Genomic DNA, 22,430 nt, shown 5'->3' with positions numbered 1-22,430 from the left:
AAGAGGAGGGAGGAGGACTTTTAACACATTCAGTGCCAGCGACGCCATATGGCGTCATTAGAAATTTACCGTACAGTGCCAGCGACGCCAAATGGCGTCATAACTCGATTTTTTTTTTTTGACGGGGGGGTGTCGATCTATGCCTCTTACATCGCCTCTTACAATATTCAGAGGTATTGAATGTGTCTAACCTATTTTACAGAACCCTTAGGTGGCGACAGCGCTCTCCAGATGAGAGAACGTGGAGTGAAAGACACAGAAGAAGTCATTGGGGGGAAGGAAATCGCATCGCATCCGTCCGTATGCAGCGGCTTCATTGAAGCAACGTTTAGCTGTGCCCCTGCAGCAGCCAATCTGCTATCACAATTGAGCACCTCGATGTCCGCTGCAACAGCCTCCGTGTCCGCTGCAACACATGATCAGCCGTGGATTTGTTATTATTCTCAACTCGAAGCATGGGAGCTGGTACACGCGGCTGTAAAAAAGCAGGATCTAGCTGACTTTTTCAGTGCTGAGCACAGGCAGAGAAAACGAGAAAACAGCAGAGCAGAGAGACACTCCTCCCACAACGGGGGGGGGGGGGGGAGGTGGGCACGCAGAGCCAAGTACACAACACAGACCCAGACAGCAGGACAGGGTTGGCAAACGCAAGCCAGAATATCCGATGCCCACCAGCAGCAAAAGATCAGCAAGAAGCTGCAACCAGCAGCGCACGCAGGCGCCAGCGCTGCTGGTTTCAGCTAAAAATATTATTCTTCCAAACAAAATTCCCTTGCCTTCACTGTTTTATTGAAGGAAATTATTTTTGAGGTGTGACTACATCAGAAAATTAGCTTCAGAGTCAGTGATGTGCTTGAAATGTTTAATTTCACAAAAGGCTCATTATCTCAGCTCGTAGAAAAAAAGCTCTGTTTTTCGTTCGATCAAGCTATCTTCTCCGGCTCATAACTAAAGAACGGAAAATGGGATCAATAAACTTTTTTTTGCAGGTGATAGAAGAGAGTCTCATCGTTATTTGTGCGTGTTCAGTGTTTACATAGTAATTATTAAAGAAATTATATGACTGTTTTAAAATGCATTGCGGCCTATGTGGCACAGCAAGCAACCTTTTGCCCAAGGGCCGTGGCACTGAAAGTGTTAAGAGGCTTGAGTTTTTTTAGCAGAGGAGAAAATGAGGTAGGAGAGGTAGGATAAATATTCTCCAAACTCTGAATTGTGCAAACAGTAAGCATTGCTCCTCCGTCCAGTTAGGTTTCCTTCTTCTGCGTGTTTGCATTGCAATCAAGGAAATTGATGACAGCTGAGTAAATTTCCCCTGAAATGACCAGCATGGCAAATAAACATATAAATAAATATATTAACTGTCAGCATGTGAATACTGCACAAGTCTGTGTGTTCAAACATTTTGTAGCTACTTTTAAAGTCTGGCTTACTTTATTGAATTCATTTATTTTATTTTATTTTTTATTTATTACTTTATTTGAGTTGTTCATTACATAAAATAATATTCATAATTTCACCATGTCTTAACACGTTCACTGCCAATGACGTGTTTTGACGTCAAACAAAATCCAACCGTTCACTGCCAATGACGTGTTTTTACGTTAAAAAAAAATCGATTTCTTTTTTTTGACGGTGGGACGTTGATCTAACCCTTTTACGTCTCCTATACCAGAATTGGAGGTATTGAATGTGTATAATCTATTTTACCGACCCACTGAGTGGCGACATGTCTCTCCACAGTAGAAAGAGGCGACCCAAAACTGGAGGGAAAAGCGCGAGGAAGCCGTTCTCATACTGTAAAATTGATGGCGAAAACGCTTTCACTTTCGCGCTGATGCACAGCGGTGGCAACGGTGGGGGGTTCCAAGAATAGATTGGATGCACACTTTGAAACACGCAGCATAAATATGACCAGAATCGCAAAAGCTTCATCAGAGCTCTCAACCAAAACTCCAAGAAACGAGCGAGTCCACCCAGACTTCCTCAAAGACAGGCACAGCAGCAGCAGCAACTTTGTTGTGACACGCCCGCTGCAGAGCCAGGGAGGCAGGAGGAGAACACACACGGAGGGAGGAGTTGGAAGCAGAGGGGGGTTTCCTGCTGTTATGGAGGAAATTACCGTAAATTCCGGACTATAAGCCGCACCTTTTTTCCCGTTTTTTGGGCTTTTTTGGCCCCTGGGGCTTATATAACGGTGCGGCTTATCTATGGATTTTTTCAAAAAAAAAAAAAAAAAAAAAAAAAAATCTCTCTTTTTTAGCACTCTTTCTAACTATAAATCCACTTCTGTTTTAATTTCCTCTCTTGCCCTCTTTTCACCACACTGTATGACACTGTGTGCACTGTAAAAAACAACACAGGTGGTGTTGTGTTATGTTGTTTTGTTGAAATGTTAATAAATGGGAGCTTCCTCAAACAGCCATCTCTTTCCCGACAATCCCCTCTGTGCATGAACCCTTACATATGGTAATTAAACATTAAAACACAATTAAAAAAAAAAAAAAAAAAAAAAAAATACTATTAAAACACCCGCGGCTTATAGTCCGGTGCGGCTTATATAAGAAAAAAATAGTCAACTTTGCAGGTGCGGCTTATACACCGGTGCGGCTTATAGTCCGGAATTTACGGTACTGTTCAAAACTATTGTTTAGATGTCTGACGTCTTACTGATGCCAAAAATGAATGGTTAAAGTGACTGTTCTATCGAATTTCACAAAAAGCCGTTTATCTCAGAATAATTTTTCTGACGCTGAAACCATGCTGTATTCAACTGCTAATGCTTACATAACTACTAACTCTACAAACTAACTCTTTTAGACAGAGAAAGCACACATTCTATTAGTTCTTTTGAGATATTGTGTGTTCACAAAATCTTAGCAGAAAAGAATCCTCGGGTCTTGAAAGATGAGCCAGAATCCTCTAAAAAACCCTCTGGCAGAACCTACCTACAGTAAAAAAAAAAACGGCTGGCAGTGAATGTGTTAATACAGACTAAATTCTATTAACAGTTTATTTCACTGTCCATTCTATCACTGAGTTCTTCTTTTTTTCTTTGTTGATCAACCAATCACAGCTTCTAAAATAATGAGTCATACCCAGAGCCGTATAGATAGAAGAGTCTCGACATCTCCATTCACTCCAATGGACCAGTTTTTTACTCTCAAGAGTTCCAGGAAGTAAGGTCCTGGATTAAGCAGCACTGTCGAGTTGCAGCAAAATAGACAGTTTGTGTTGTACTCTGAAAGGGTTTTTCCCCCTTGAATCAAATTGTACATTATCAGCTTTATTTTAGCATGCAAAAGTAGCGCGAGACCCATTCCTGGCTGTTCATTGGCTAATGAGTCTCGCATTTTGGTCCTCCGCTGAGGCCACTCTCTCTCTAGAGGACACTAGTGATACCTAGCAACGGGGTCTATGGTTAACAAACGTTTATGAAAGTTGAACGTTGTGTTTAGCAGATCATTTTCACAAATGAACACAATTTTTATTATTTTTGAAGCCTTTTCTGCTGATGGCACACACTTCAGAAATCATAAAAGTGGTGTTCATGTGTGAAGGTTATCTTGCTGAACAGAAAAATCTCAGTAGTGTAAACTTTTGTTACCCACATACCTTCAGGCATCTAACGAAAATCCCATTCAAAAATCCCATTGACTTCCAAACGAGGGAACCGGGCGTGATGCTATGTATAAAGTCACAATTCTGAGGGAAAAAGTCAGCATACCTTTACTTTTACATGTGACATCATTGATGATGCAACTGATATTACCCATGTTGTACCCAAATTTTAATGTCTGGGGTCCCTAGATTTTTGTGATGTCAAAGTGGGGTCACACGCCAGAAAAGGTTGGGAACCCCTGCATTACATCATAACAAGTTCTAATGCTCTGTTTGGGACCAGACTTTGGTGCCAGGTGTATTGAAGCCTATGGAAGATGCATGGAGAAGCACACAAAAACCCAAGTATTTTCAAAGGTGTGTGTGTATGCATCTGTGTGCGTGTGTTCGTGTGTATGTGTATGCGTGTGTGCATGTGTGTAATAATGCCAGTGGGTGCAGGGCCACATGTGTTGGTCCAGAGGAGATTGAAAGTGAATTGGAAGCCATTAATCTGACCTTCCTGTGCCATCAGATTTGGTTTGGGGCAGAAAATATATTCACTCCACATACTCCCTCTCTCTCTCATATACTCTCTCTGCACGACCTGCTCTCTCTCTCACTCTCTCTGCACGACCTGCTCTCTCTCTCATACTCTCTCTGCACGACCTGCTCTCTCTCACTCTCTCTGCACGACCTGCTCTCTCTCTCATACTCTCTCTGCACGACCTGCTCTCTCTCTCATACTCTCTCTGCACGACCTGCTCTCTCTCTCACTCTCTCTGCACGACCTGCTCTCTCTCTCACTCTCTCTGCACGACCTGCTCTCTCTCTCATACTCTCTCTGCACGACCTGCTCTCTCTCTCATATACTCTCTCTGCACGACCTGCTCTCTCTCTCACTCTCTCTGCACGACCTGCTCTCTCTCTCATATACTCTCTCTGCACGACCTGCTCTCTCTCTCACTCTCTCTGCACGACCTGCTCTCTCTCTCATACTCTCTCTGCACGACCTGCTCTCTCTCATTCTCTCTGCACGACCTGCTCTCTCTCTCATACTCTCTCTGCACGACCTGCTCTCTCTCTCTCATACTCTCTCTGCATGACCTGCTCTCTCTCTCATACTCTCTCTGCATGACCTGCTCTCTCTCTCTCTTTCTCTGTTCATTTTTATTCAATCCACAGGTACAGGTTTATGTGTACAGTACCAATCATTACATTAAAAAAAATCGTTAAATCGTTACATTTTGTCTCCATTGTCCCGGGCCCTTCCCCTCCCATGCTGCTCTCTGAATATCCCCTCTCTATGTGAATGAACTGGGCTGTGTCTGAATATCACCTCTCTATGTGAATGAACTGGGCTGTGTCTGAATATCACCTCTCTACGTGAATGAACTGGGCTGTGTCTGAATATCTCCTCTCTATGTGAATGAACTGGGCTGTGTCTGAATATCACCTCTCTATGTGAATGAACTGGGCTGTGTCTGAATATCACCTCTCTATGTGAATGAACTGGGCTGTGTCTGAATATCACCTCTCTATGTGAATGAACTGGGCTGTGTCTGAATATCACCTCTCTATACGTGAATGAACTGGGCTGTGTCTGAATATCTCCTCTCTATGTGAATGAACTGGGCTGTGTCTGAATATCACCTCTCTATGTGAATGAACTGGGCTGTGTCTGAATATCACCTCTCTATACGTGAATGAACTGGGCTGTGTCTGAATATCTCCTCTCTATGTGAATGAACTGGGCTGTGTCTGAATATCACCTCTCTACGTGAATGAACTGGGCTGTGTCTGAATATCACCTCTCTACGTGAATGAACTGGGCTGTGTCTGAATATGCCCTCTCTATGTGAATGAACTGGGCTGTGTGTGTGTCTGACTGCTGTTTAACATGACATTCAGCGCTCCATCCTCAACTCACACCGGCATCAGTGGAATCACACTGACGTCGATAAGATCAATCGCAGCTTTCCCCCGACAGAAATTGCTTGTGCAATGCGGGGAACGTTTAATCATGAGAGGCCAGTCAGTAAGATTGTATATATATATATATATATATATATATATATATATATATATATATATATATATGTGTGTATATATCCAGCAAGCGAAGTGTTTTGCTGCTTAGAACTGCTCTCCACTACTCAACAACCACTTTCTATATAATAAGACATAACTGATTGTTCTTGACTAGTAACACTGTTTATTCAATAGCATCATGTTTGTGTTGCAGCAAACTGGATAGAATCAGACAGCAAACTGCTGGAAATTGTGCTTAGAGTAAGCAGTTTTGACTTTTGTATTGTGGAAACAGTTTTGTTAAAAGTTGGTTTTCTCCAGGTCTGGCCCTCCAGTAAATAGGGGTTTTGCTGTAATGGGCAAATCCACTGTAAACAGCTATTGGTGATAACCCTTGCATTTCTGGGTCTATCTTTGGCTGTGGTTGTGTTTTTTGTTCTTCTTGTGGATACCTGGACAAACGGGCATGATAAGATTTCATTTCCAGCGCAGCTGAATCCAAAGAAGAGAGAAGTTCTCTCTTCTTTGGATTCAGTCGGGTTTCCCTTCTCCGACGCACCTGTCGAGTTTATGTGTGCACAAGTTTTGCTCTTTCAATTTCCAGCGCAGCTAAGATGCAGTTTGATAGCAGAACATTTTCAGGGATCTAAAACATCAGCGCTCACCGTCAGGTTCCCTCAGAATCAAAGAGCGAGAGCTTCTTTCAAACTGCCATTTTGCACCAAGAGACGTTCCACCATCACAGCGGGAGAGATCCATCGTAGAAGAGGAGAGAGAGCGATTCCTCCACCCACTCCTGTGCATGTTTTGAGTAAGGGCCACGATTCACACTTATTCTCTCGAATAGCTCAAGTTTTTGTCTCTCCACCTACACACACTTTAACCCACAGCTGAATGCAACTACTTCAGGCAGGTCGCGGAAAGAGAGTTCAGAAAAAAAGAGTAAATGACAGTATTTTATCACAAAATAACAGAATATAACTGAGAGAGAAAGAGAGTCATAGAAAAGAGACAGCAGGAGAGCAAGAGGAAGATAGAAAAACACCCAAACTGATGTACTGTTGACTCAGTCTCAACGCCAGACCCATGAGAGTTCTTACGCTGATACACTACGTTACTAGCCGGATAATCAGACTGCATCGTCAACTCGTCAACTCATTTCCTCTTCTAGTCTGAGATCGCAATCACTTCAGAGCATTTCTATGAGGGGGCGGGCTTCGGTCTTCCCTAACCAATCACTAGAGACCAAGGTGTCCACGGCATCCGGGCGGCAGGGCAGCCGCAGCAGTCTTGCTCTGCCTGCTGGAGCTGAATCTCCCTGGGCTTCTTGGCTAACACACACCAGTCTCATGGAATAACAGATTCTGCACCGCAATAAAAGATGAGATGACTTGGAAGTGAGCGGGGATTTAGAACTGAAGTTAAGTTCTGAAAATATGTGTCTCATTCCAGCATCGGTTGTACTGCGGTTGTAAAGCGCTAATGTTAGCGCTTGCTAATGCTAACGTTAGCCGAGCACAGCTGCCTTTCATAGACTATATGAACAACCGATACCGTTTCGCTGGAATAAGTAACGAAGGCACACATTTTCAGAACTTTTAACGTTAGTCCAATTTACTTGCTGACTTCTCCAAGTCCTCATTTTTTTGTTTGGTCCGTATAGCCTTTGCTAGGTGACGTCTGGCCCACCTAGTCACAAGCACAAACTAACGTAGCTAGCTAATGCTAGTCAGCTTCTTCTCCACTGTAGTACTAACATTAGGCAGCCAGTCGGCCGACTTTGTATTGTCATATTGTACACTGCAGTACCTTGGTAATCTCGTCTCATACAGCATTGGAGGTCGGGATAAGATGTTCGTTAAAACGACAAGTACAAAGTCGGCCGACTTTGGCTTCTTAACGTTAGTAGCTACGGCGCGGTGTGTGTTAAACTCCGATCTGCTTCAGGCAATCTCTGCTTTGGCCACATCGGTGTCTGTTTCTGTTGTGCATGACTGACAACAGCGTTAGCCAATCAGCACCCGTGATTGCATTTTCAACCGGAGAAAAAGCTTTTGCACATGGCGATGTCAGACCAAGAAGGGCCAAATCCACAGTTGTGGAGTGGGCGTGGCTTCGAAGGTCTGGAGCCAGGCAACTACGTTTCGGCATACTGCAGATCTCACTCTGGGTCTGGGACACTCCTCTCAGCCTACTGGTCTCGGATTCACCAATCAACCGTCACCAATCAGTAACGTGCTATGACCTGTCACTCATTCAATTTCAACCCCCCCTAGACCCGCCCTCAATTACCAGCTGTGGCTGTGAAGCGGCACAGACTAATTTATGTAGCAGGCGGAGCGCAGCGGTGCAATGTAATATTTGAGTCTGGAGAGACACTATAGTTGACTTGACTTGGGGTCGGGTGTGAGTAAACACAGTATTGATGGTGTTATATTCAGAATGAGCCTTATGACCATGAAGATGACCCTACAAGTTACCAGTGGATGATCATTGAGGTCAGCAAAAAGCTAATTAAAAAGCAGTTGCCAGACACAGAGGACAGAGGTCTCCAAATTGCACATTATGAAAGAGTGAATAGTTGAGTGAGCACAGTAAATAAGTAGCTGAAGGAATGCATGAGTGAATAAATGAAGAAAAAAAAGGTTAGTTTTATATGATGCAGAAAACATCTAACGTCTATTTGACTTGATTATATCCTCCCATTCTTTTCTCCCTCCATTATTTATTCCTTTATTTCCTTCCTTACATTTCCTCTTTTTCCTATTTCATTTTCCCATCTTTTTTCATGCCCCCGTCTGCCTGGAACTCTTTGCAGAGCACGCTAAAAATCTATATTTTTTATGTCCTTTGGGCAAGTATCACTAATCACCTAACTTCTATTTGCACTCGTGTTAATTTGAATTGTTTTATGTGGTATATTTTATTATCTACATTTTATGGGTTAGGGTCATATGTATTTCTATGTTTTTATTTATTTATTTGTATACCCTGTATCTTGTATCTTAATTCTGTACTTATATATTTATTTGATTGTTCTCTTATCCTATCCACCTTATTTCTAGCTGCCATGATGCCTATGGGTGCTTTTTCTGGTGTAATCCTCCCAGCCTTGTTGCTGACAGCTCGACACCCGTCTGTATAATGTTTCAAAGCTGCAGGCGAACGGAGCAAATCACTAATCAGGTCCAGCTTGGCAAAACTCTCGTCGATAAATATCAACAGTTGCTCAAAGAGCAACAGAAATAGCGGCTGTGATAGATAAAATTATTACATTCCCTCAAATAAGTCTTCAAAACCAGTCTTATTTAATGTGACAAGCAACCCCCCCCCACCCCCCAGCGTAATGAAAACTCCGACGCTGGGAGGGGGGGGGGGGGGGTTAACGTGACTTGATTGTTGCAGCTTGCACATTTCAAGTCATGCAACAATCAAGTCACGTTAACCCCGCCCCCTCCCAGCATCAGAGTTTTAACGAGTCGTTAATAACGAGGAAATGGTTAAGCTGCAACAATCAAGTCACGTTACCTACCCCCCCCCCCCCCCCACGTCGGCGTTTTAACGAGCCGTTAATAACGAGGAAATGGGCAAGCTGCAACAATCAAGTCACGTTAAACCGGACCTTGTACCCATAATTATTTTTACAGCGAGGCATTCAAAAATAAGGTGTATACAGTATCTTTTATTACTGTATTTTACAACCATTTTTTATATATTCCATATTATTGTAAATGAGGGCCAGCCCTCAATGCTTTCTCGAGTTTAAATACAGGTGATATACATGTCTTTTTTCTATTTGCTTCCTTTGGCAGCCAGACAGTGAGACGATGGGTAACATAAACAGACGAGCCAAAGTAATGTGTGTGTGAATGAAAGACAGAGGGAGAAAAATGGCAAAATGATGTCTGTGGCGACTTTGAAGAAGTGTTTAGTGACACAAGTTTGATCTTTCTGATACTGTGGAGGGCCAGACCTCAACCTCTCTCTCTCTCTCTCTCTCTTACTGTGGAGGGCCAGACCTCAACCTCTCTCTCTCTCTCTCTCTCTTACTGTGGAGGGCCAGACCTCAACCTCTCTCTCTCTCTCTCTTACTGTGGAGGGCCAGACCTCAACCTCTCTCTCTCTCTCTCTCTCTCTCTCTGTGGAGGGCCAGACCTCAACCTCTCTCTCTCTCTCTCTTACTGTGGAGGGCCAGACCTCAACCTCTCTCTCTCTCTCTCTCTCTTACTGTGGAGGGCCAGACCTCAACCTCTCTCTCTCTCTCTCTCTCTGTGGAGGGCCAGACCTCAACCTCTCTCTCTCTCTCTCTCTCTGTGGAGGGCCAGACCTCAACCTCTCTCTCTCTCTCTCTCTCTCTCTCAGCTTTTCATTGCCTCTGCAAAATGATTTAGAACAATGAGAACTGCAAATGATTTATTGGCGTAGAACGAGAGAGAGAGAGAGAGAGGGGGGGGGGGGGGCGTGAGCTAATATACTGTACCACAAGACTCCTTAAATCCAACATGAAATGTCCTCTTTCCTTAAATCTCTCTGCCTACCTCTTTTTTCTCCCTCCCTTCTCCCTTCTCCCTCCTCTCTCTCTCTGTCTCTCTCTTCTCTCTGTCTTCTCTCTCTTTGAGAAACACTGCAAATTTAACCCCATTTCCCCTGAATGTGCCTTTGTTAGAACATACTGTTCTTCTTTTAAAGCAGCGAAGGGGAACTTTCAACTGCTGATGAAACGGTCTAAATGTAACACCGATGCCTCACATCTTACCTACATCAGCAAATGAGATCAGCAGCGAGGATATCGGCCATTTCTATATAGCGTTTCTGTAATAGAGGTTCGGCAGGACCTGGCTGGTTGTAGGTCAGCCATATGTCCGTCACGTGTCACTTCCGTGTGAAACATATGTCCGTCACGTGTCACGTCCGTGTGAAACATATGTCCGTCACGTGTCACGTCCGTGTGAAAACAGGTTGTCGTTTTGGTTCCAGCTGGTGGATGAAGCAGTGACTGGGACAGGGCCTCGCTGACCCAGAGAAGCCCTGCTCGGGCAGCCCCCGTGGAGACGGCAGGAGGAGCCTCCGGGTTCCGGAAATGCAGTTTTCGTTCCAGGCTAACAGTACTGCTTTTGTCCACAGGCGCCGCTAAAATCAACACAAAATGAAAAGTTCCTCGTAGCTGCTTTAAAGGTGAGATACTGCGGCTGAAAATGGCGTTTGCTAGTGGATTGGTCAATGTTGAAAAACACTTACTAAAGCAATAATGGGAGGTAACGTGTTACCCATAACCTGCTACAGTAATGTGACTACTTTTTCAGTAAAGCTGTGTTCACACCGAGATATTTATTTTTCTCTCTGTCGCTCGACTGAACCCTTTGGAATCGCTCTGTCGCTGTGTTTAAATCGCTCATCAACAGGCACAATAATTGACGGACATCTGGGGGCTATAACGTTACGCAATGTCATGATATTTGTCCACTACGAGCCACCGTAGTTGTTTACAAGCTAAGCCTATCAGCGTGCGCCTAATGCGAGCTCTATACCGGTAGTACAGACGTCACTTCATGTCAGCTGTCAGCCTGTCAATGCGGTTTGTTGCCACACAATAAACCAGCGGTTTGTTCCAAGCCAGTGTGATCCTTGACTCACTCTCACACGGTAGCCAATCAGCGTTGAACAGCAAGTGATGCCAGCGTAATTTCGCTCGAGTTGGGATATTTCATCTCGGGCGACGAGCGAATTTTCTCCCTATCGCTCTGTCTCTGTCGCTCGGACGCCCAGCGATTTTTCTCACGGGCGAATATACGCTCAATCGCTCGTTTGCATTGACTTTGTATGTAAACTCGATGCCAGCGAAAAACTTTAAGAGGTCGTGTGAACGCAGCTTAACTAGTAGTTTAAGGGATTACAATTTAAATGTCAGTAATTACATTGCAGTTAGTAATCAAAGAATTAACACGTAATGAATAATGAATTAAGGAGTAATAAGTAAGAGTAATGATTACATTCACCAAGTAACTTGCTCACCACTGATAAAAACATGTTGATGTTAATGTAACATACTGATAGGAAATCTGGATTTTTTTTTCTATTCACCTGTGGTGCCTCCCCTCAATTAATTATAAAAAATAAATGAGACGATATTTCTCTATTGTGTCCGTCTCTATTGTGTTTAGCCCATTATTGCTCCACCCATCTCCAAAATGCTCCCTCTTTTCTCTCATCCATCCATCTCATCCTCTTGAAAGCAATAAATCACTGGACATTTTTCTTACTCAAACCAATTGGGTTTATATGAATGCACACACACACACACACACACACACACACACACACAGTGGAGTGCTGGGATTGGTCTAAATGTAGGCTATTCATACACACAATGAAGGGATCAATCACAGTGCTCCACTCAATATGAGCTCACAATGTGAGAAGTGGACCTGGTCAATACAAGCCTTTTCATCTGAGGGAAGTAACAACACACACACATACGCACGCACGCACACACACACGTACACACACACACGTACACACGCATACACACGCACGTGCACACACACACGCACACACACACACACACACACAAGACGAGAACCTCCACCTGTAGGTTCTGAGAGGCACAAGACGAGAACCTCCACCTGTAGGCTCTGAGGCCATGTTCAGACTAGGAGGCCAAATCTGATTTGTGAACTTTAGTGACCTATTAATGACTTTATCCAGATTGGTTTTATGAGTCTGGACGCTCCAAGTCTGATTTGTGTCACTTCTCCCAAACCACATAATGGAGGTAGTTTCCAATCTGCTTTTGACTGATGTGTCTTGTCTCGGACGTGCAGATCCACCAAATCTGAGTTGAACGTCACTCGCAACTCGTCATCAAATGCTTCTGCGCAGGAAAACCACGTCACCAACGTACGTATTTACTGACGCCCACGTCGTTACCATAGCAACCCATGCAGATAGGCTGTTTAGATCTGGACACACAGATCCGACTTGAGAATCAGATTTGTGGCAGTGCGGACACACTCCCAAATCACATTTGGGAAACCAATCAACATAATGATGATTAATGACTTTATCAGCAAATCAGATTTGCCTGTAATGTGAACATGGCCTGAGAGGCACAAGACGAGAACCTCCACATGTAGGCTCTGAGAGGCACAAGACGAGAACCTCCACATGTAGGCTCTGAGAGGCACAAGACGAGAACCTCCACATGTAAGCTCTGAGAGGCACAAGACGATAACCTCCACATGTAGGCTCTGAGAGGCACAAGACGAGAACCTCCACATGTAGGCTCTGAGAGGCACAAGACGAGAACCTCCACATTTAGGCTCTGAGAGGCACAAGATGAGAACCTCCACATGTAGGCTCTGAGAGGCACAAGACGAGAACCTCCAGATGTACTCAGTTATCAGACTATTCTTTAAAGAACTCTTTCTGGTATGTATACCCCGTGCCCCCCCTCCTCCCCTTTGTTATACCATGGACATGGTCTTCAAGGTCTTCAAAACTGCAACTTGCAACAACAACAATAAGAATAAGAATAAGAATAAGAATAAGAATAGTAATAATAATAATGTTACTACTATAATAAGGCAAGGGGTTCTGCGGCGCACGATTGCTTTGCGCATGCCAGTTGAGCAGACGAGCGCACAAAGCGCACAAGCTAATTTCTAGCGTGCTGGAAATGAGTGCGCGTAGCACACGGTATTTCTAGTCATAATAATAATCATCATCATCATAAGTGTGTACAAACTCCTTTTGCACGGAACAACTGTTCTTTATTCAGCAGTATATAATTGGTATTCTAGAAAATGTAACAAACTACAAATCTTCACTCCTTAATTATGGTTTGAATCTCCCACAATGCCAATGAGTTTTATCACACAACGGTGGAGCTTCTGGGCCTCCATTCACACTCATGTTCCTTTCTTCACAGGAAGGAATTTGACCACATCTGGTCTACTCCATAGAAGGCACCAGCGGTGCCTCAGGAGGTCCCTGAAGATCATCAAAGACACAAACCATCCCCACAACAGCCTGTTCTCCCTGCTACCCTCAGGGAGGAGATACAGGGTTCCAAAAGCACGCACAAATCGCTTGAGGAACAGTTTCTTCCCGCAGGCCACGAGACTCCTTAACATACACAAATAGTGTAGTAGTCGTACCGTACCGTACTGCAGCTGCTACCATTATGTATGCCTAATGTTTAATTGTATGTTTAACAAGGTACATGGTATTTGCACCTGTATGTCAAATACGTCGAATTTAAAATGTCTGAACACGTCTAACGTATGCACAATGCCTAATGTTTAATTGTATGTTTAATAAGGTACATGCTATTTGCACTGTATGTCAAATACGTCGAATTTAAAATGTCTGAACACGTCTAACGTATGCACATGACATGTGCACCTATGTGCAATGAATATGCCACTGACTTGTCTTATCGCTATTCTGCCTTATTGCCTATTGCTGCTTAGTATTGCTTATTGATGCCTATTTCTTATTGCCTATTGCTCATTGCTTGTTGCCTATTTGTACTATGTCGTAAACGGAGTCCACAGCACAAGAATTTCACACGTGATACTTGTACCATGGAGTGACAATAAAAAATCTTGAATCTTGAATCTTGAAGGCAGCAGACATCTGGTCTACTCCATAGAAGGCAGCAGACATCTGGTCTACTCCATAGAAGGCAGCAGACATCTGGTCTACTCCATAGAAGGCAGCAGACATCTGGTCTACTCCATAGAAGGCAGCAGACATCTGGTCTACTCCATAGAAGGCAGCAGACAACATCTGGTCTACTCCATAGAAGGCAGCAGACAACATCTGGTCTACTCCATAGAAGGCAGCAGACAACATCTGGTCTACTCCATAGAAGGCAGCAGACACATCTGGTCTACTCCATAGAAGGCAGCAGACATCTGGTCTACTCCATAGAAGGCAGCAGACATCTGGTCTACTCCATAGAAGGCAGCAGACAACCAGCCAGCCTTCAAAATAATGTGCCACAGCAATTAAGGAGTTATATATAATCACACTTGCACATGGGATCGTGCAGAATCTGTACTTGCTCCAGCAAAAACCAGCAGTCTGGCTGTGCATGATGACTGAGCTTAGTCTAGCGGAGAAAAATATTTCAATTCCTTGTGTGGTTTTCAAGGTAACACAGGAGACAGGACTGGAATAAAACAGAACATAACTCAGAGAGAGAGAGAGAGAGAGAGAGAGATAGAGAAAGAGACCAAAGAGAGAGACAGAGAGAGAGAGAGACAGACAGACAGACAGAGAGAGAGAGAGAGAGAGAGAGGAGAGAGAGAGAGAGAGAGAGAGAGAGAGAGAGAGAGAGAGAGGTAAAAACAGACAGAATTAGAACATAGACGAGGTCAAGTGTTTCTTCTCCGATTTAAAGAGATTCTCTTGGGAAGGCTTTTTGATTAGAATGGGGTGGGTGCCTTGTCTATAATTCAACCATCCTCTCCCTCTCTCTCTCTCTCCCTCCCTCTCTTGCTGTCTCTTTCTCTCCCTCTCTTTCTCCCCCTCTCTCTCTCTCTTGCTGTCTCTTTCTCTCCCTCCCTCTCTCTCTCTCTCCCTCTCTCCCCCTCTCCGTCCAGTGTGTTATAAATTCACATCAGGCCTGGTCCAGACTCCATGTGTTGGCTTTTTAATGGAAAGTTAGTAAAGGCAGAAGGTCCACAAAAACCTTCCCTTTGATTCTCCTCCTCTCTCTTAGTCGGCTCACTTCATCTTATCTTGGGGACACAAACACACACATTCCCACGTGCACTGCACAGACAAGTCACACACAATACACACACACACCACACATCTCCACCTGCACTGCACACAAACAAGTCACACACAATACACACACACACCACACATCTCCACCTGCACTGCACACAAACAAGTCACACACAATACACACACAGATACACACACACACCCTAGCCACGACCGGGACCACATGCTTCCTCCTTGGATGTTTTTACATACGCATAAAGACGACTATTGCAAAAGGGCTGGATTCGTGCTTCGCTCTAACGTTATTGTTCATCGCTACCAGGCGGTGTAGATGGATGATGCACCCTGTGTAGTTGGGTCTGCGATGACGATGGTAGACTCTTGTGTGTTGTTGACGTGCGTCTTACCTGCCATCCAGTAGGGGTCATCATCGTACAGTCTACAAACATCAAACTTGATGTTGTATCCAAGTTCATTAGATCCATGTCGCACAGTGCGGCCTGCAATCAACTTATAAGATTGCTCAAATCGTACAATCTGTAGGCGGCTTAAAAAGGGCTAAACAGGTGGTCCATCACTTTTTCCGAATGGGGGGTAGGGAAGTAATGAGTAACGTAACTAATTACTTTTGATACCAAGTCATATATATATAAAATATATATATGTATATGTATATATATATATATATTTTTTTATACAGGAGTTACTTGCCAAACACTTTTTGGGAGATTAAAAGACGTGCAGTTGATTTGAGTTGGTTAAATCACTTTCGATTCAAATTCTTAGGGCCTGTGTCCACCTGGCGTCTTTTCCTCAGGTCCAGCGTCTATTTTCAATTGTTTCCAATGGGAGGAGAGCGTATGCGAGCGCACACGGACGTGTAGAGAAAGTGCAGAGCGCCCAGCGTCTTTTTTCAGCGTTTTTGTGCGCCGACTCCCAGCGCTTCCAGCTGAAAATATTTTAACTTTTCAGAAAGACGCTGGTGTCGGCTGCTCCTTTTCTGGTAACTAATCATATGGAAAAACTATCGCAACAGAGACAGAACGGCTCAATTGTGGGAGCATATCGGCTAGACACTTAATATTTCTGGTGAGTGTTGTGCTTACTGCTTTTAATAGCGTAGCCTACCTGTGTTGTTAGCTTGCTAGCTGTCAGCTATCAAGCTGAACTAACGTTACTTGCAGACTGCTTCCTTGTATATTGTGCGCTGGGATCAGCGTTCCCCAGCGCACTCCCAGCTTTTAACGTCGGAAAAAGAAGCTAGGTGGACACAGGCCCTTAGACTACACACACACACACACACACACACACACACACACACACACACACGGTAAAAAGGATATGGGCTGGAGACCATGCGTATGCACCAGCTGCGAGGGCAGGTGGTCTGCTTGAGGCAGAAGAAGACCACGGGCACCAGCTCAGGATAGGGGACCACCAGCACACTGGTGTCACTGCTCGCATTATCAGCATCTTCATCACACCCCTCCTCCTCCATCCTCTCTTCCGGGATCACTCCTCCCTCCTCCGTTTCCTCTTCCTCCTCCTCCTTTTCCAGGGGAGAAGGGGGCTGGTGAGGGGAGGGCCCGCGGGGAGAGGAGGAAGTGACGACATCGTCGCCGATGGCTGTCGCTGCTGCTGATGTTGTTGTTGTTGTTGTTGTTGTTGTTGTTGTTGCTGCAGTACCGGGGCCCTCCTCCTCCTCGCTTGTCATGGCAACGCAACGGTCTGGGAGAGAGAAAGAGGGAGAGAGAAGAATTTGAATTTAAAAACCACTTTATCGACCTTCTTCCAAATCAATTGACAAGAAGCCAGTTCATATAAATCAGGCTACGCAGCATGCAGCTTGCCATGCCTCCATATAAGAACAGAAAACACAAACCAAGAACCACAAGAAGCCCCTGGTTTTCACACATGTATGTGAATGTTTGATTGTGGCTTTTGGGCTGATGTAGAGTAGAGGGCAGAATGAGGGATGGTGTGGAGGGAGAGTATAAAGGAGAGTTTAGTGGTTTACACAGAGCTCAGTGGTGACAGGAATCCATACTGTGTGGTTGGAGACAGAAAAGCAGAGCAGGAGTCCTCACATGACTGAGTGGCGGCTGCCCCTAGATTCCCAATGAGGGAGCATAAACAACATTTCTCAATACAAAAGCTAGGGAGAGCTGAAGTCTACATGACATTCTGGTGTAATACTCAGAGGCTCAACGAGGTTCAGGTTCAGTTGATTTATTTAACAGGGGAAAGAAAGAATATACAAACAGCAAGTTACCACTTACTATATTTTGAACCCTACTCAGCAAAAATGCTGCTTTTCAGAGGGTTCCTGCCCTGCAGCGAGAGAAAAGACAGAAGCAGTGATCTTTATATTTATATATAAAGTCATATATTCAGAAGGACAAGGTAGGGAAACAGGGGGGATTTGTCCTGTGGCTGTCCGAGTATTACCTCATCAGCCAAGTCAGTGAGCACAGAGCTGCCACCCAGTAGCTGATTCTTCTTATACAGCCGTTTAAAGCCAACAAAAGATCAACTACTGCGTATTTTACCGCACCACTGTAGAAGATCGGTACTTATTTTTATATCTTGGAATAGGATTTTCACAATTTGTGATGGCACCAGTGGTTTGTGTTTGTCTTGTGGTTGATAACTTGGGAAGAAGACGGACTTGTTTTGATGCCTTTTGATGTGCAATCTGGGTCCCCAGATTGTCTGATGTGTAACGAGTGAACGGGTGCCTGGCTGATGTTAGCGGTCTTTAACCTGGTCCCACACGCAGCCCAGTGCTTCACAGACTGCTGTTTTGTCAGTCTGACGACCGCTGTTGATGCTCCGAGGTGTTTTTGAAGCAGATGTGACAAGAAGCATTCGCTTCTCAGCTGTGATGTGTGTATTTCCTGGCTGCTGGACTTTACAAGGAGAGGCAACCGCCTCCCCCACAACCAATCACGATGCATTTAATCGATCACGTGTGTTGGAAACAACATCTAACCCGTTCTACTCCTCTGCCTCTGATTGGCCCTGATATCGCTCAATCATCACTCTGCTGTCCTGTGTCTTTGAGAGAGAGAGAGAGACAGAGAGACAGCGGGACAATGTGTAGTTTTGCGAGGGAAGGGGGGGGGGGACTCCGTCAACATCTGTTGTGGCGGTCAAAATCCCGTTGTGGTGGTGCGCCATAAATATATTAATGAATGGGAAACACTGCATTAAGGAATCAATCTATGATGTTGTCTTTATTGCCGACGAGTGACATGGACAGATCTCTGGCAAGCTTATGGCGGCTTTTTTAATGAACACAAATGACAAAGTAATGTGACTAATTGGAGCAGAGATTGAACAGAAACATCTAGTGAAGAGGTATATGATTGATAACAACACAAAGCAGTGACTTATTGTTCAGTCTGGAGAGTGAAGTCTCAGCAGCAGACAGTTGAGTCATTGGAAAGATAAGATAAAAGCGATCACTGATCTCTGTGGGGAGAGGAGGGTGTTGAAGCAGCAGTGCAATAGGCTTCAGCAAGGACAAGGGAAACAGCACACGCACATCTATAATATCAAAACAAGCAATACAAAACTCTAGTAGTAGAAATAATACATTCAAACAAGAAATTCAATAAAGAAGAATAGAAACAATTGATGGGGTACATTATGTAATGTGTTGCTGACAATTTTAACAGGCGTGGAAATGGAATGGATCAGTGACATTTATGGATTTACTTACAGCTGTTACTTTAGCTGTACTGCTTACTTAAATAAGGATGACTAAACAAGAAGCATATATATATATAACATATGGCTGGATTTAATCCATCAATCTTGATTTTGGCTGGGTTTAATCCATCAATAAATGACAACGCTCGCCGGACATCAGTCGGATGTCCACACCAATTTTATTGTAGATAGGCAGTTATAAACAACAGTAATGGAATGTTAAACATAGCAACGAGTAGAGAACCAGATACCAGAATGACCCTTGTCTGAGTGCTGTGATTGGCTAGTTATGTTCTAGCTAGCTAACCCTGATTGGTTGCTTTTTTGGTCAGACTTACAAGCACAATTATAATGAAAATATTGCCTACTGCAGTGACTGTATTGCTGATGGCTGTTCATGGTGCTGAATGTCTTGTTTCTTTCTTTCTTTCTCACAGAGACTCTCTGGGCTCTATCGTCGCAAAAGCAGTAATTTAGCGTTTGCGCTTGTTTTGAGCTCGTTTAACGCCGAACGCAATGTAAATTGGGGGCGTGCACAAGCGCATTTGTCTTCCCCCTGCCGCACTATTACCTCTACGCCCGTTATTATTATCTAACCAGGTGTGTCCGCGCAAAATGCGGGGACACAGATGGCATTCTCCTATCGTCAGCATGTGTGCAGTTACTTTGCGCTAAGAGCTTTGAAAAGCACCTCTTAGCACAAAAACACCCCGCTGCACTTGAGCGCACCATTATTCTCCACGCTACGCAGCGCAGTGCAGGGGAATTCCTTTTGGATACGTCATTACGCACGGACGTGCCACGCCAGGACATCAAATTCTGCTGCTAAAATTGGGTAACCACTAGCAGATTATTCAGTGAGGCAATCAACTATAATTCACTGAGAAACCTTTATCACCTTCACCTATTCCATAACCCGGAGGGTTGTTGGGGCACCACAGACGATCTGTCGACAAGCTCTCTCCATCTCTCTCTGTACTCACTGTTTCACCGAGTCCACTCCAAATCCTCCCATCTTTTCTTTTGTCTCCTCCCCGCTGCAAACACGTTTCTATTCCAGTCAACAAAAGAACCTGAATTGCATCAAATCACAGATGTATATGATGTGATTGTGTTGTTGTGAGATAGGGATAATACATACAGTTAATAGAGATAGGCCTATCCAAATTACGCATGGGGAGAATTACAGCATATATGCCTCACGCAAACTGTATTACAGGGACAGCAAGACAGGAATCTGATTGGTTTGATTGATGTAACGCCCAGGCATTGCCTGGCCACACCTGTGAATAATTCAGGGTGGTTAACACTGCCAAAATCCAGTTTGCGCCGTGCACAAATGACTTGGCACGCCTCCAATATGCACCTGCACCCGTTGTTGTGCAGAGTTACGCACCCCCACCGAGTATTGCATCCCCACTATATGTTGGGGCTTTTTTAACTTAAAAACAGGGAGGTCACGTCTACCCAAACAATTATATCATTTTGAAACAGTTACGTTTCTGTATAAATCATTACAATATGCACCCGTGAGGTGGGGATGCGTTTGGCGGCGGGGGTGCAAAACTCGGCATAACACCTGGACACTTGCGGGAAGCGGACTGCTATCATCCTTGCAGGGACGATGGCATAAGGCACGTGTTAAAACACGCAAACAGGTGGGCAAGTGCAAAAAGTGGATAGCGCCTATACCAAGATAGGGCCCACAGTCTCCCAGCAACATGTGGAATGGTTTAATTTTCAGTTGTGTCTCTTTCACTGCAAGTTAACAGCATAATTACATTGGCTATCATACTGTCTGCTAACGCCTGTTATCTCCAACAAAACAGTCGGGCTGTAGACGGACAGATTCCCCTCGAAATGAAAAGAACACTTTATTTATTTATTTCCCTTTTTTGCATAATGGATTCCCTGGAATAATAATGTGCTATATCTACTTTAGAGTTTGGAGACCCCTGTCAGAGACTCAGCTTCCTAAAACTGTTATAAACAAACACAATGACCTTGATACATAATGAAGTGTTTCTAAAGTTTATTAACACTTTGAGTGCCACGGCCCTTGGGCAAAAGGTTGCTTGCTGTGCCACATAGGCCACAATGCATTTTAAAACAGTCATATAATTTCTTTAATAATTACTATGTAAACACTGAACACGCACAAATAACGATGAGACTCTCTTCTATCACCTGCAAAAAAAAGTTTATTGATCCCATTTTCCGTTCTTTAGTTATGAGCCGGAGAAGATAGCTTGATTGAACCAAAAACAGACATTTTTTTCTACGAGCTGAGATAATGAGCCTTTTGTGAAATTAAACATTTCAAGCACATCACTGACTCTGAAGCTAATTTTCTGATGTCTGGGTCTGTCTGGGTGAAGTGTATGCTGCTCTGCGTGCCCCCCCCCCCTCAACTGCACACGCCTCCTCCTGGGTGTGTCTTATGTGTCTGGTGGCTCTCTGCTGCTGCACACACAGTGAATGGTGCGCGACATCCAGCTTTTTGGTTCCGCGTGTGTTTGTCACGGGCCACAATGCTTCCAGTTGAAAATAATAAGGCTGATTATGCGAATGTGCTGTCGCAGAAGGACACGGAGGTGCTCAGTTGTGACAGCGGATGCAGCTGCTGCGGGCACAGCTGGCGTTTGGCTTCATGCATGTCGATGCATACGGACGGATGCGATGCGATTTCCTTTTTCCCCAGCGACTTCTTCTGTGTGTTTGGCTCGTTTGGCTCCACTTTCTCTTATCAGGAGAGTGCTGTCGCCACCTAATGGGGTTTGTAAAATAGGTTATAGACCTCCAATAGCTACAATATTGTAAGAGGCGATGTAAGAAGCTTAGATCGACACCCCCCCGTCAAAAAAACAATTTGGAGTTACTGACGCCATTTGGCGTCGCTGGCAGCCTACGGTAAATTTCTAATGACGCCATATGGCGTCGCTGGCACTCAATGTGTTAAAAGCGGTTTATGCCAATGTCCGCTTCTACTGAGGCACTTAACTATAACACACGCGCATGCACATTAGGGCTGGCACGGATCACGGATAATCCGCGACCCATACGGATCAGCCCCCACGGTTCGGAACGCGGTTCAGAACCCCCCCCCCCCTTTTGTTTCATTTAACGTTTAACGTTAGTGTATAGCCCTTTTCACACATGCCTGGAATTCAGCAGTTATCTAGAGGGCATCCGGATGGCGTTGTATGTGTGAACAAATTTTCTTGGCTCATGCGCGCTCCCGCGAGCCTCCTCCTAGCCGGAGGGAAGTCTTGGGCTCAGGGTACACCCAGGGGCGGATTGTCCCCCCCCCCCCTCCAGAGCTCCGTGAAGTAGCCAGGTCAGTGAGG

General features: G+C 44.5%; 1 protein-coding gene across 1 annotated transcript in view; it reads right to left on the bottom strand.

The window, feature by feature from the left end:
• LOC310775829 (voltage-dependent T-type calcium channel subunit alpha-1I-like) overlaps positions 1-16,984 on the bottom strand; it is a gene marked incomplete at its 3' end in the record, with an annotated part of 351,343 nt that extends 334,359 nt beyond the window's left edge. Inside the window, exon 1 of the mRNA XM_083635957.1 lies at positions 16,689-16,984. Within this exon, the coding sequence (XP_083492083.1) occupies positions 16,689-16,867 (179 nt within the window). The 5' untranslated portion in view covers positions 16,868-16,984. The remainder of the gene's footprint in view (positions 1-16,688) is intronic.
• Positions 16,985-22,430: the final 5,446 nt, after the last annotated feature.

Source organism: Poromitra crassiceps (genome assembly GCF_964638095.1).
Source record: "Poromitra crassiceps genome assembly, chromosome: 4".
Classification (NCBI taxonomy): domain Eukaryota; kingdom Metazoa; phylum Chordata; class Actinopteri; order Beryciformes; family Melamphaidae; genus Poromitra; species Poromitra crassiceps.
Note: the sequence above shows the minus strand (reverse complement) of the source record. Positions and strands in the feature narration are given on the sequence as shown.